This window comes from Ostrinia furnacalis, unplaced genomic scaffold (assembly GCF_004193835.3).
Source record: "Ostrinia furnacalis isolate ACB-3 unplaced genomic scaffold, ASM419383v2 OfSCF1006, whole genome shotgun sequence".
Classification (NCBI taxonomy): domain Eukaryota; kingdom Metazoa; phylum Arthropoda; class Insecta; order Lepidoptera; family Crambidae; genus Ostrinia; species Ostrinia furnacalis.
The window spans coordinates 297523-313146 of NW_021131245.1; the positions used below are offsets into that span (position 1 = coordinate 297523).

Consider the following 15624-nt stretch of genomic DNA (forward strand, 5'->3'; position numbering starts at 1 on the left):
TCAAATTGACATAATGTAGCAGCCGCAGCTAAATTCATAGATAAGATCTTTTACGGTAAAAAGGTTATACCTAACTACTATGCAGGTTGCGATACAATAGCAATTCGTTAAAAATAATTAAAAAAGTCAGTGTCAGCCTGTCTCATGTCACCTTTGTCAATGACAAAATTGGAGTCATGTCGTATTTTTGTCGCGGTATTTTTATTTTATAAAAACACAAAATTATCGAAATGGATTACAGCAGTGTCGATTCAGAGTTAATAGGTTAGATCTGAAATTGTATGTTTGTTTATTTTCGTATATTTCGAACATTTTTTTTATTTTTGTTGTGTGTGTTTTTAGAATCACTGGATTTTCTGAGACCGCCAGTGAAAAGAGTTACCAGGAACTCAAACAGAGGCACGGCAGTAAAATTAGACAGTCATACTAATAATATAAAAGTTTTAAAAGAATTTCGCAAACAGATTTCTAAAGATTGCCAATATCCACAATCTAAACCCAGAACTGCCGAATCGTCGACTTCGCTTATTTTGAAGAAAACCACGGAACGAGAGGTGAAAACATTGCCTAATATGAAGTGTAACCAAACTTTTTTAAGTAGAATAGATAACTTAATACCTTAACTTTTACAGATTCTTCAACAATATTCAGTGTTGAGTTACTCAAATTTGTTAGGCCCTCGACTTCAAAACCCCAGCACTTTCCCTACTCACTTGCCTAACTCAAAGGAGAAACCATTGATCAAAGTGACGGTAATACCAAAAACCTCCCAGACTCAAGCTTCTAATGCCATAAAAAGACGACTAAACCTCCCTAAGAGAATCCACACAACAGTATCCAACCAAGAGAACTCTATACAGACGAAGAACGTCTACCTTGTTGTAAAAGGTCGTAAAAGAGAAAAGGTGTACGAAATCAAAACAACTGGGAGTGCTAAATTTGCGAATACACGCTCCAAAAACAGCCTGAAAGATGAAGTAATACCACTAGAACAGCTATCAAGTCTGAAATTGGTGCTGGACTCTTTGAACATGGACAGAGAGAAAGATACGTTACGAATAGGAAAACCTAACAATATAGACGATTATTTGATGTTCTCAAGGACGGGGAACGAACGGTTTGAAGAGTGCAGGTGTCCCAATGCAGTCCGTGACTCCGAAAGGTTCCGAGATTGCAAATGTTTTTATTCGCCTCGAGAAGCTGCAGCGTCAGATGCAGCTGGGAAGAATCATGTTCGAGTCACCGGACATCTAGGGATGACTGAAGATGATAGATATGTGTTGAGGTGCGCTGCTACTGTTCATGATAAACCTGGTAAGTTTAATCTTATTATCAATATTCCTGTTATAGTCATACTAGCTCATAGATGGTTTGATCTGGTTGCAGCTACGTCGGACTTCGCCACAGTTCAACAAACTTCGCCCCATGTATGTCAGGAAGAACGAAAGTAAGAAAATAATTGTTTGTTGATTACATTTACTTCTAATTTATGATCTCCATAGTAATGTAGTAGGTACAACTTGATATTAACGACTAGCTCACCAATTCGTTCAATATTTTTACAGATCTTTCAACTTCTGCAACCAAAATACTTGTTTGACGCGATGCTACAACGCTGCTACATGTTCCACGTAGGTATCATCAATTCATACAAACAACTACTCTCATTTCCTTAATTAATTAATAATTATTAATCCTATAGGCAAAAAAGAGACTTCAACATACAAGCAGATCTTCAACATGAAAACAAATGGGAAATGTCTCCGAAACCAACGATTATGCAAAAGTTAGTATAAACACTGCAGAAAGAAATAACCGATTAATGGGTACTGTGATTTTCTTACGATTATTGTTAATTTACCTTGAATTGATTTTATTATAGCAAAGAATCGCAAGCTACTCAAGTGAATTTGAATACTGGTAAAACAAGAGATGTTCCTGTTTGTAAAAATACATTTCCACACAAGGACGAAATAATACAATGCTGTCGAACTAACATCGACACTAATTGTGCAAATCTCACGGACAGCGATACCGATTCCAACTCTGTCAAAGACTGCCAAAGCCCTCTGGTTATAATATCTGTGTATCCAATGCAAGATTGTTGTGATAATGTGAAAATTGTGAAAAATTACCAAGATGATGGTAAATATTCGTCGCCGCGCAAACCAAGTGTCTTCGGACATAGCTCTCAACGTCCCAGCAGTGGAACACGACAGAACAATGAGAAAAAGGTTGACAGTAAATGCTCGAGATCAAGGAGCCGTTCACCTTCGCCTCAGAACAGAAACACAAACAAGCATAATGTAGCTGAAGCCAGAGTCTTAAGAACCAACACAAGAAAAGCTAGTCCAGGGCGTGAAGTTTCACCATCCATCAACAGGCCAATTCAACAAAACAGAATCAATAATGAAAGAACCAATAACAAAGCAGATTTTTCCAAAAGCAGGCAAAAGTACGGCTTTGCTCAAATAAATAGCTCTAAAGAAACTAAAGGAATAAATACAGATCACAATGTAACGAAGAAAATTTTAGTCGATAGCTATACAAAAAAGTTAACAGATTACCTGAATAATGAGAATGGGGAAACCAAACGTAGATTTCCAAAAAGTGATCCTTCAAAAGTTACAATCAATATAGATGGCGACAAAGAACTCTACGATGTTTTATTTCAACACGAAAATAGTACGACTGATTTAAAGTTTAGGAAAACTGTTAAAGGCCCTGCCTGCTCTATCAAAAGAAAAACAGAGGATGATAAAGCTTCATCTCCCACGATGAAAAACCTATTGCTAGTCAACGATGAACGAAAGAGAAGAACATCGCCAGTGCGATCCAAAAACCAGGTAACTTTCTCGAAAATGTTCATGTTTACATTTTAAAATTTTATCGAAAATTATACGAAACATTTGCAATTTTATTTTCAGCAGAAAGACGACCAGAAAATAAAAAAAACCTTTTCAAGATTACTTGTAAGAGATAGTATTGAAATATCTCACAGGTAGATTTTATTTTTGACTTTTTTTATCGCCGGATATTTTAATAACTTTAAAGCGGAATTCAAAGTATTTTCGCACTTAAAATTAATTGATGATTTTCATCTTTGCAGACGCGATTACAAGCCACCTGTGGAACACACTGTGACACATAATCAAAAATCCAAAATTGATGATGATAGTGGTCAGTTTTCAGGTGCATATCAACCTTTCATGAGGTCCATGAGGACTTTGTAATATGATGTTGAATCTATGACTATCAAACAAAAACTAGTAGGTAATCAATAAATAATTTAGATATTAATTTCGTTCTTTTAGCTCCCATCAAACATTATAGAGGAGACAGTTGCACCATAGCAGATCCAATAAAGAGGGATAAGGAAATAAGGGCACTTCTTGGTGTTGATAAAGGTATCCACAGTGCAGTTAATCAGGTCAGTTTTTCATGTCTGATGAATGCAACGTCAAGCACATGCGAAGCTTATAGGGGTGTAAATAAAACTGCTTAATACGCATTTTTCCTGTTCATTTTAAACACGCCCGTTACTATGAACTACCTAACAATGAACGCACGGATCCTACATTGTATAGTACAATTGTGATGTCCAGATCATTGTAAGCTTTTCGTGTGAATGAAGCATAATATTAACTGATGCTCTATCTTTGTTTTGCGTTTTGTATTTAATTTATTTTAATTTTCTAGGGCCTTAAACTTGAAGAAAATAAGTTTGCTGTTCCTCTACACTATTTCTATGGAAAAACGTGATCATATTTTCTTTATTTATTTTTGTTTTAGCACCAAAAAATAACCACTTATAATTTATTATTGTAAATGTTGTAGAAATAATAAACGATTTCGTTATAAATACGAAATAAAATAAGTATGCAATTTTTTTGCAGGCAAAAGAAAATAGTTACCGGTATTAACATTATGGAAATGCCTGAAGAACCACCGTGTGTTTGCTGTGACATACGAAGATTCTGTAGTAGCGAAAGCAATGAAGCAAAACCACAAACCTATCAGGAGCCCCAACCGAAACCAAAAAGTATTCATCCTGCATCTCAAAGAGTTCCTAGTCAAAGCAGCAAAAAGGTCCACGCTACATCCAGCCAAATCGATAAAGAAGTTGCTCAGCAACAACCAGGTTCAAGTGATTCTGCATCTCCAGAAGAGAATGTTCCCCCGAGTCCTAGTCCGGAAGAGTCGCCTAGTCCGCCTCCAGAAAGCCCCAGTCCAGTAGAGGAGAGTCCAAGTCCGGTGGAAGAACCTCCTAGTCCGGTAGAGGAATCTCCGAGTCCGGTGGAAGAACCTCCGAGTCCGGTAGTAGACAAAATATCAAGGAAGACCCACAAATCGTCGAAATCTATTAGAAAGTCTAGAGCTAACAGCACGGGCACACAATATGAAACCCAAGTGCAACGAACTTCACTCTACCAGCAGCTGATACTCAATCGTAATATACAAGTGTTTCTGCAAGTGGAGCAATTCTCTAAGCAAAAACCGATAATATTATCGCGGAAGCAGTACGACAAAGTAAAAAGGACAATAGAGAGCACAATAGCCAACAAGACTGGTCGAGACTACAAGCGCAAGAAATGCATTTGCAAGACCAGTTTAGTGTCTGTTGGTGATGTAAGACGGAAAACCAATCCAGGGCAGCCGTTGCATTATGATAAGCAGAGTCAAACTAATAAGAAAGAGTTGGCGATGAATGCTAAGAGCACTTTGTCGCATAAATCTAAAGCTCGATCAATGAAGAAACAAAGTAGAAATACTATGGTTCTGTTTACAACGGAAGAAAAGGATAACAATGAACAGAAGGACGTGACGCCGCGGCAGGCGATGTCGTCAATGGAGATTCAGTACGCGAGTATGTCTTATATGAAACGCGTGACCTTCTCATCTACCAAGGTGGAGGCTGGCTCAACGTGTCCCCCGCCGCTGGACCAAAAAGAATCTCACTCCATACATACAATTTTTAATGGTAACTACTCAAGTACTCGCTTATTTTAATGATTTACACAATATCTTAAATTATCCATACAAAAAGATATAACCTAAGAAAGAACACATCAAAGTCATAATCCTTAGTTAGTTTCAAAAGAGCAATGAATATTATTACGTAATATGCGTTTATAATAAATTACAATAATTACCTACATACCTACTCACTAGCTTCAAAGTAGATTTAAGTTGTGAAATTAGTATCAGAGAGACAAAGCAGGTTCACGAGAGTCTGTTATGCTCATACTATAAAGATCTTTGCTTTCAGTAGGAAATCGTGGAAACTCAGTCTTCTAAACCAGGAGAACCATGAGGGAACAACCCATTCTTTGTATACCAAGTCGTATTTAACTTTCAGGACATAGAAAGTGCCCAACTCCGAACCTAGGCACGTCAGTTTATTCGCTTTGCTCTGAAGACAACAACGTGATGATTTCTCCAAAGCCCCTCATCATGGCTCAGGAGTCGAAGCAGAAGAAGCCTTTCTTAAGGAGGCTAATGTCGTGCTTGGTTATGCGGTCGGCCAGAGCCTCGGAGCTGAATGAAATAGTCAACCTCCCTGTCAAAGAGCCATCCATCAACAGCTCCATAGATTCCTATCACATCAGCACTTCTTTGGGGGTAAGCATAGTGTTACCAATGTCTGTGTAGGACCGAAACAACACAGTCAAAAATATAATAGAGTGTGTTGATAAGAAAACGCTTTAGGAATTGCTTTTTCTTCTTACCTAATTTGAATGGTTCTCGAGGAAGACTAAATTATTTTAACCCTTTTTTTCAATTAACTCAATTAACTGTGAGAAGCATATTAAGCATAGAAAGTTCTTTTATAATTATGATGTATTATGTGAACTGATTGATTATTTCGCAGGCAATAGAAGTGAGTTCTTCAATATACGATACGTCAGCGTCATTCTACAGTAATCACAGTGTATACCCAGTGAACAGCAAGATGAAAAGAGGCTTCTTCAATTCCGTACGAGAGTTTTTGACGATTCGCAAGAGTTAAGAAGAACTCAACAGCGTCTGTACAGTCTACAATTTCAATATACAGAACGCACTACTTATAGCTTACACCTATTTTTTATAAAAGAAGAAATCTTTTTGATTTTCTCTTTATTTTCGTTTGTTTTGTTTTTGTAGTTTTGTACAAGTTTATAAAATTAAATAATTATACTTATAATACCTTTTATTATAGTAGGGAATTTAGTGCANTTAATGTAATGATAGCGATTATGGTGGCAAACAACCACTGCTAGCGTTCTCGAAGAATAGAGAAAATGGATTGTAGAGTGCAAGTGTAGTCATAATAATGGGCGTAGTTATTTGATATTTCCTTACGGATGTAAAGCATAATAAAATTTCATTAAAATCCGTTTTTAGGAGCGTTTAACTAAAATAAGTATGTAACTAGTACAGTTAATAGCAACAGGCGAAGATGAATTTGACAGCAGCTTTAATAAGTAGCGAATCCCATGATATTTTACAATCCCCTACTTTAATAAAATCACTTCAACGCCACACGGACGGTAGACAGACGCGATACGCGAATATCGTTCATCGGTATTGAATTTCCGATTCTAATCACCGACTTTGCTATTGACTGTACACAGTTCCAACGTATGATACTCATTCATTAATATACNCCGGTGGTGCAAAGGGTACAAAAGGGCAAAGAATTACCATTTGATGAGAAAAACCAATAAAGATCGGGAATGGGTAGCTGGAACTGTGGCCCACTGTACCTGACTAATGCAAGCAGCAACAAGTAAACGGTAAACAACAACATATTAAGGTCATGTTTCTTTTATTATATGCGGAAACTAGCTTTTGCCCGCGGCTTCACCCGCGTGAAATTTAGCTTGTCACATATACAGGGTGGAAACGATAAGTGATCTCACTCGATTATTTCTAAACTATACCAGATATCCAAAAATTGGTTACTGATCCTGAAAGTGCTTCACGAGCTCTATCCAATGGTATCAATAATAGGTTACAAAATAAACTGGATCTATCTGAAAATTCAATGTTTCCAGCCTCCATACATTTAGTAAAACCACATTATATTAAAAACTATACAAGATATTCAAAAACTGGTTACTGATCCTGAAAGTGCTCCTCGAGTTCTATCCAACGGTACCAATAATAAGTTATAAAATACCATACATTTAGTACTGCCACAGTCATGGCACTCATGTCTTGATAATATTTTAGCAAGTAAAGCCTAAAACCAATGTTTTCCATAAATATTTTTAAATAAGAATGCAATTTACGAGTTAATTTTAAGTGTTTATTATTTGAAATAAAAAAATTAGCACTTCTAATATTGTGTGGCTGGCATTGTGGCATACATTTAGTATGGAGGCTAAAAATATTGAATTTTCGGATGGATCCAGTTAATTCTGTAACCTATTACTGATATCGTTTGAAAGAGCTCGTGAAGCACTTTCAGGATCAGTAATCAGTTTTTCGATATCTTGTACAGTTTAGAAATAATCGAATGAGATCACTTATCGTTTCCACCCTGTATGTGTTATTCTGGGCTAAAATAATAACACATTAAAGTTTCATCAAAATCCGTTCAGTAGTTTTTGTGTGAAAGAGCAACAAACATCCAGACATTCAAACTTTCGCATTTATGTATAATATTAGTAGGATACATCTATGCCTTTTCCCTCGAAACTAATTCCATTTCAATAACGTTATAATAACGATATTTGTTAGCTCTACAAAATAGTAGAAATTCAAAATTATTGCTGGTAACATATTAAAAAAATACTTAACCTCAAAATCTTTTTGACAGATGCTCGTAAGATGCAAAAACAATTCCTATTTTTTGTATAAATTCGTAAAATAAAGTAACAAAATGAATAAAATAGCTTTGGTAACACGTTTTGTGCCTTTAATTTCCAAAGTGAGACAAGTTGTACCCATCACAATTCAAAGTAAGTTTTAGGTTTTAGTAGGCATGTAAACGGTTTATGAATTAATTTTATGACAAATATTCATAATACGAATAATTACAGGTCAAAATATAAGTCGATGGGTAGCACCGACTTTACGAAAGTTGAAAAGGAGAGAAGACAAGCTCGGAGGAAAGAAACAGAACCCGCGAAATACGTTTTTGGAATGGAACCTGGAAGCTGAACTGTATGCCTTCGGAAAGCGGCTCAATGAGGACTTCGATTCAGATTTACTGCTAGAAGCATTTACAGACAGGTCATACGTCATCAAAGAAGAATTGAAGCAGAAAGAAATGGATATTGATATCAAAGTTAAAGATAATAGGCAGTTAGCTGAAGAAGGTAATAGACTCGTCTAGTAAGAGATAAAATATTCCTCGTTATGATGCCGATGTTTTCCATTAGCTTACTATTTATCAGGATTTCAGAAAATTACTTTCAGAAAGATATAACAATTTTCTCTAAATATTTTTTACAGGTGAGAAATTCATCAAGGAATACATCCAGTTGTACCTGGAAACTGCCCTGCCCAAGTTTCCTCTAGAAGGAGTGGCTGGTGTAAGTCAGCACCTGACCAGTGAGAGCACCCTGGCCCACGTGTCATCTCATCTCGGCACTAAGGACATGATATTGGCTGCTGTAAGTTTGTAGATTGAGTTTCTATGACTAAAGTACTAAACATTACAACATAATAAGTTGTAGTCACAATTCATCCAGTACACTCTGCAGATTATTTCCTTAAACTTTTATAAGCAAACAATTTGTTAATGGATTTGATAAACTGTTAATCCTTGCAATATTTTCAGGAATATCCAGTGGATAATCTTATTCTAGCAAATGCCTTCAAAGCCATTGTCGGTGCATTACTGCGGTCATCAGGTGAAGTTAGTGCTGCACATTTCGTAAGGGACTTCGTTATAACGCAATTGCAAGGTAATTTTATGCATATTTGTTTACTACCACATCAGTAATCTCAAGAAAATGAAGCGACATTTATTAATTTGATTGTTTCTAACATAAATTGTATGGTATATTTCAGGCAAAGATGTGAATGAGTACTGGTCAATAGAAGATCCTTGGGGCATGCTCACTGGCCTACTGGCCAAAGACAACAACACTGTCGAACCCCGCCTTATTGGAGAAACGGGAAAGAACACACTTTTAGCTTGTTTCAGAGTAGGGCTCTATGTGGATAAACAGATGATATCCTCAGGTAAAACAAAGTTTTTATGCCCCATAAATCTGTTTCCTTATGCCAAGACAAATAATTTCTAAAATGGCACTTGTTCTAACATTTGAGTCAATTTATTTTTGTCACAATCTGTCTTTTAAAGATTAAATAGTTAAGCATTAAACTTGTTCTAGAATCTAGAGTAAGCAATACATGCACAATCATTTAAATTACTATATTCTACTTTTAAATACTATAAAATGTTGCAGGTTTTGGGGAAACTGTTGCTACTGCAAAGGAAATGGCAGCAAGAGAAGCGCTAAAGAAAATATTTGGCACAGAAGACCACATGAAACCAATTAATTTCAAACTTGACGGAATACCGAAACGCAATGCACAAACAAGAAGTCAAATATCTGCAAGTTAATCAGTGTAATATTACATTAAAATTAGAAATAAAATAGTTTATTGTGTAATTTTAAAGTTTTATTTTAATCAATAGAATATCAAATTACAAGTACATAACATTCTTTACTAAATACTTTTCCTTATCAAATAAATTCGCCATATAAAATTACAGTCTTATAATAATAGTATTTATTAGGTTATTGTCAATTTGTGCACCAGTATTTTAAAATATTTCCAAACAATTTAACAGCCTGGCATTTACAGTTTGTATATTTTAACAACAATCACTAACTACAAATAGAAACCAACTTTTACAACAAATTCATTTAGTTTATTTAATTAATAATCTTATGAAGTTTTTATATTTACAATCATGCACTGTTTTTATTGGATGTTGCATTTTGAAAAGCTGCTACTATTACTAAGCTGCATGCATTTATATTATGACAGTAACATTGTATACTACAGCTGGCCATGTAAGATAATCCTGGTCTTGAAGTGACCATACTTTGCAGAGAATAATAATTTAATTAACATAAGACTTTATTTTCATTTTGTTAGCCACTAACTGCAGAAGGGGTTTAATTTATCACAACTTATACAGGATGTTCCATATACGAGCCTAATTTTGGGGCGTGGTTCAGAAAAGAGTAAGAAAAAACTTCTAGAAATACGAACAATACGAGACCTGCTGTTACAGTACTGCTACCAGTCCCTTACCTATGTAGGCTGCCTCACCATTCGCAGAACTGTGGACTCTCATCCAGTAGCTGAGTCCATGATGACGTTGCCGTGTTTGTCCTTGATGCGCACGCGTCCTGACGCGTAGCGAGTTTCCGAGGTGCCATCGTTGTAGACCAGTTTCACTGTTCCATCGGGGAATTCGCGCCGCTGTGAAGAAATGGAGTGTATTTTGTAGATTGTGAGAAGAAAAAGATACATCATACAACACTAGCAAAGAACTTCAAGTAGAAGAAAATTATACATCATACACCTAACACCATGAGCAAATAACTTCAATTATTAAGTTACTCAGTTCATCAGTTGTCATCAGATTTGGTAAAATATGTAAGACAATGATGCAGATTTGTAAAATTCGGCTTGATGATTTTAATGAGGACCTAAAAAAGTTGAATGAACCAGCATTGGGGCCGTCCGGTATCCTTCCGTTTGGCCAAATTACTTTTCGCCAAATTTCACTTCGCAAACAACTTATCGCCAAAGTTTCATTTCCCAAATGAACTTTTAGCAACTGTACTTTTCGCAACTAATTCATTTGGTCAAATTATCATTTGGCCAAATTTTACTTGGCAAATGTTTATATAGCAAATGTTTTATGTTGCCAAATATTATATCCCAAATAATTTGTTTGGTCAAATTGACACTCAACATACTTACCCACCGTTACCCACAAATCAAAGTATAAGGCACATGATCATGGTTTTCACAAGAATTTAATATAAAACATTGCAGGAAATAATATGGTTGCAAAAAGTAGGTATTACAGAAAAAAGTAGGTTAGGTTAGGTTAGAACAGTGACCCTTAATGCGCGAAGGCGAGCGAAGCGTGCCGCGGCAGCGGCCGCCGAGCGCTAGAACCACCTCTATTGTTAATGAATCATTTGGAAATTTCGATAAAAAGAATGAAATAAGGAAATTAATGTAGAACAAATTTTATATTAACTACCCACTAAACAAAATAATAACCATAAGCTAATTTGTATCCATTCTACTATGCACCAATCAAATTATTTTGTAAATAGTTTATCGTGAAATATTTTTGCCTAATGAAACATTTGGCAAACCATACTTTGCCAAACAATAATTTGCTAAACAATAATATGCCAAAAACAACATTTGCGAATTAAAAGTTTGCAATAAGTTGCTTTGCTAAATNATGACGATAGGATGATTGTAGGGGGGGGGGTCTAAAATCTGAAAAAATCGATGACGTAATTTATGGACGGCCCCATTTATAATAAATGGTAGTCCAACGAATGCTCATAAATAAAATTCACACACTATCGTTGACTGATACAAAGCCTTTAAAGCCAAAAGAAGTAGGTAGGTACCTTATGATCTTTGGTATGCACTTCGACTTGTCCATTGCTGAACACCACACGCTGTTCTCCGCTCGCGGAGATTGTGAGAGCGGCGCCATCGGGGAATCTCCACTCCTCGCGTACGTGTTCATTCTTGGGGTCAAAGTAGCGGACGCTACCGTTGGGAAGCCGGATCTCAGTCGAGCCGTCTTTGTAGCGCTTTTCTACTTGACCACTGGAATATAAAACACTGAATAAGTAACCATAATGTGCGCTACAGAAGGTTCTTATGCGAAACGAGGTCTTCTCTAGACCAATCAAAGTAATGTAATTTGAGAATAGCTCAAAAAGGGATCAAGCCAGTGCTGAGCTAGCTATATCTGACGGAGAATTAATGAACAGTGAAGAAAACCGGTTTGCGATAAGGCAAGGCAAGCGTAGTTTCAGACGCCCTGATCGATGGACAAATTAACGATCTCAAGAAGATGGCTGGCAGTGGCTAGATAAGAAAGAGGGAATTCGTATTCTTTGGCACTGCTTGAGGGAAGTAAATGACCAGCAGAGGCCAATGGATGAAAAAATAGAAAGACCCAATAAACAAGTAATTTTGTGTCATTAAAAAACTAAGAAACAAGTCCACTTACTCTATAAATTCCAGCACTTCTAGCCCATCTGCATGTGTGGTGTGATAGGTTTTCGTATCCGCATAGAAATATTTGATGCGCCCTTCAGTGTAAAAGTTCTCCTTGACATCACCATTGTAGTAAACAAACTTGCTGTATTTCCCATCAGATGATAGAAACTTTACATTTCCGTTTGGGAAGCGGAGTTCCCTTGAACCATCAGGCTTTTTTATCTCTATTGGGTTCAAGTTCGTTTTGGTCAAGCTAGATTTGCTTGAAGAAGGGTTAGACGACACAGTCGGTAATCTTCCCATGTAGTTTTCATTGTGTATTACTGTTTCAGGCTTTAGTACACTTGATCTGTTAGTAAGAATTGACACAGGGGACTTGGACTGAGATTTGCTAGAACTTCGAGAAGTTGCAGCCAAGTTTTTGCTAGTATCTCTGTTTACGTAAATGTCATCATTGAAATCTCTTGGTGACCTCTGATCACTTGACCTGTGACTCAAAGTTGATGAAGATTTAGATCTATTGGATAATGATTCGTTAGAATTATTGAAAGGAGATACAGTGTTGCTTGGTGATCTAGAATCCCTGTTTGAATTTGATTTCGAAATAAAAAACGTGTCTGGGTTATTATTGCTAATAGAAATGTAACTAGTGCTTGGATTTGATATATTAGACCTTGAACTTTTAGGGGAAACTGAATGAAACCTTTCCATATACAACTTTTCTAAATTATTATCATCTTCAGGGTCAGAATTTTCTTTAGACTGTATGGAATCACCGCGATCATTTAGTATTTCGTTTTCAATGTCAATATCAGATGTGTAATCATATTTATCCAAAGCCTCTATATTTACTGTTCTATTTCTTTCAAAGTCACTCCCTGCATCTCTTTGACTAAAGTATTTAGCATATCTTGATGTTACGTTTAGATTTGGAACACTTTTAGCTCTGGTTCTCATTACTTTATCAGCATTATTTGATGGAACTTTTCTACTTCTACTCTGTCTTTCAATTTCAAATGTTTTGTATTTGGCATTAGAGTCAAGGGTTACTTCTGAACGAGTCTCTTTAGCAGTCATGTTAGAAAGTTTTTTGTTTATTTGCTCTAAATATTTTATATTTGTCATTCTTCTAGTCATATCATTACTATGCTGTATTCGTCGATTTTCCTTCTTTAATTTTTCTATTTCATCATCAGCAGCTTTCTTTTCTTTTTCCATTAGTTTTATTTGATTTCGGAGTCTGGCTATAGTTGATGTGGACTTAGCATCTTTTACTCTGATTTCTTCCTTGAGATCATTTATTTCTTTCCTCAAATTTAACACTTCATCTTTATCTTTTTTATTCAAACGCCCCCTCATTTCTCTTACATACTTATCATACATTTGCTTTTGCTTAGTCAGTTTTTCTTTTTCTTCAGCTAAGTAATATTCAGACATAATTTTCTCCTCATTGAATTTCTGTTCAAACATAGATTTTTCTTCATAGAACTTTTGCCTTTCTATGTCAATTTCTTCACGCATTTTCGTGAGATTTGCATTTTCTTTTCTAAAAGTTTCTATTTCATCTTCCAATTCACGCAACCTGTCTTTCAATAATTCACTAGTGGCAATTAATTTGGCATTCATTTCCACCATATTTGATTGAAGACTGTCATTAGCATTGACAGCATCATTTTTATCTTTATCATTATCAGGAGGAACCTCTTTTGCTCCTTTTCTGTCTGTAGTTTTAGTTTTGCCTTTATGGCCAACTTCTTTTTTATTATTTTCTGTACAGTGTGTATTGTTAGTTTCTTCAACGGTTTTGCAAGAGCAACAACTGGATACAGATGAGCATGTTTCACTACAACAATCGGCGCATTCGCTATTACATGTTTCAACATCACTTTGGGAATTCTGATTCCTTTTTCGATTAAGATTAGGATAAATGTGCATCAAATCTGGGTTGTTTGCCAAGCAGTGTTGCATGACAAGTGGTGTGCTCTCACCAGAACATTCTAATTTGCTTTTTCTCAAAAACTTGTTGAAGAAAGAATTTTCTAAGCTGAAGCTTTCATGAGAAACTTTGCTTTCAAGCAAGTCAAACATATTCTGCTCTGCTGTTTCTCTTTCATGTGAAAGCTTGCATAGTGCCTCATCACAGCTGACATCAGATACAATGCTTTTGGCTGGAGAAGTAAAGTTCTTGTAATAATCACTTTGCTTGAGTTGTTTAAGGAAATCATTTTGCTCTTTATTTAAAACTGATGCCCAGGTATTTCCTTTACCATTCTTCAATGGATGCTTGCCAGTTGGAAGTGTAAGTGGTTTTTGCATAAGCTGCCGTAATGCACTTTCAACATTTTCAGACAAATTATGATTATTGGGTTTCTCATTTGTTGTGTTGGTTATTTCAGAGTTGTTTTTGGATTCTTTTAGTTCCTCTTTATTTTTATCTACTGATTGAGGTTTTGTAACTATTATTTCAATGTTAGCTTTATTATCTTTACTTTTTGGTAGTTTATTTATTTCTTTTCTTAATGGAGACTGTACATTTTTATTTTCAAGACTTTGTCTACGCCATGGCAAGGCTTTTGTGTTCTGGATCACCAAGTCCTTCTTTTGTAAACCAAAACGGGACATACCTTCTCCTTTCCTGAGGAACGGCTTTTTAGCCTTATTTTTGTATTTATTTGTTTGCTGGGGGCTTTTGGCTTTAGCCACAGTTTTTTCAACCTGAAGTTTCTCCATCAGCAGTGCTTCAAAGTCTTTTTTAGGTGATAGTATGGGCATATCATCCAGAGCAATATGTTTTTTCGAGAGCGAATTTTGTTCAACGACATTGCTGCGTGGTGAGATGATATCCTCGTTTCTAGACAATACTGACTTTCGACTTCTGGAGGACACAGGGGAATTAACAATGAACTCTGATTCTTGTGACAAATTTAACATTGATACACCTTCGATTAAGTCTCGTTCTTTCACCTTTTGCGATATTCCTCTGGTCGCCAGCCGAGGTGTACCATCAGTGGAAGAATCATGAGCAGACTCAAGTAAACTGCGAAATGTATTATAACTTGTGCTGTTACTAAAATGACTAACAATCTCAGTTACACTGGACGAAGTTTCTGATGTCTCTTGGTATTCCAAGCGTTGTTTTTGAAGCTTCCCTCGTTGTAACAGTTGCAGTTGCCGTAACACTTGTAATCGCTCCAGTAGTTGGGAAGGAGACAGCGAAACATCGCTTTCCGAGTACGATTGATCCATGGTAGTGTTTTGAAGCACGTAAACATTTAATACTGAATCTAAATAAGTAAATTTTGGAAATAAATTTAGTTTAACAAAAATAATAATACAATTCACAAAAACGGCGCAGATTTTTCAAAAACTGACTGGCTGACATTTGTGATGTCAGTGTCAAATTTT

At 36.0% G+C, this 15624-nt stretch overlaps 3 protein-coding genes across 3 annotated transcripts; 2 read left to right on the forward strand and 1 right to left on the reverse strand.

Annotated features, from left to right (window-relative positions):
- Positions 1-86: 86 nt before the first annotated feature.
- LOC114350916 (uncharacterized) lies at positions 87-6070 on the forward strand. Its single transcript, XM_028301883.1, has 13 exons — positions 87-264; positions 343-554; positions 633-1447; positions 1566-1631; positions 1703-1786; positions 1883-2846; positions 2928-3001; positions 3110-3192; positions 3315-3487; positions 3700-3758; positions 3897-4981; positions 5360-5622; positions 5873-6070. Exons 1-13 carry the CDS (start codon positions 231-233, stop codon positions 6008-6010), a joined length of 4050 nt encoding a protein of 1349 aa, XP_028157684.1. The 5' UTR covers positions 87-230; the 3' UTR covers positions 6011-6070.
- Positions 6071-7783: 1713 nt separating this feature from the next.
- mRpL44 (mitochondrial ribosomal protein L44) lies at positions 7784-9611 on the forward strand. Its single transcript, XM_028301868.1, has 6 exons — positions 7784-7946; positions 8028-8306; positions 8443-8603; positions 8771-8897; positions 9004-9177; positions 9405-9611. Exons 1-6 carry the CDS (start codon positions 7868-7870, stop codon positions 9560-9562), a joined length of 978 nt encoding a protein of 325 aa, XP_028157669.1. The 5' UTR covers positions 7784-7867; the 3' UTR covers positions 9563-9611.
- A 311-nt stretch (positions 9612-9922) lies between these two features.
- Sas-4 (spindle assembly abnormal 4) lies at positions 9923-15600 on the reverse strand. The gene is made up of 3 exons (XM_028301867.1): positions 12230-15600; positions 11616-11820; positions 9923-10434 (listed from the first exon to the last, which is right to left on the reverse strand). Exons 1-3 carry the CDS (start codon positions 15463-15465, stop codon positions 10303-10305), a joined length of 3573 nt encoding a protein of 1190 aa, XP_028157668.1. The 5' UTR covers positions 15466-15600; the 3' UTR covers positions 9923-10302.
- Between the last annotated feature and the right edge of the window lie 24 nt (positions 15601-15624).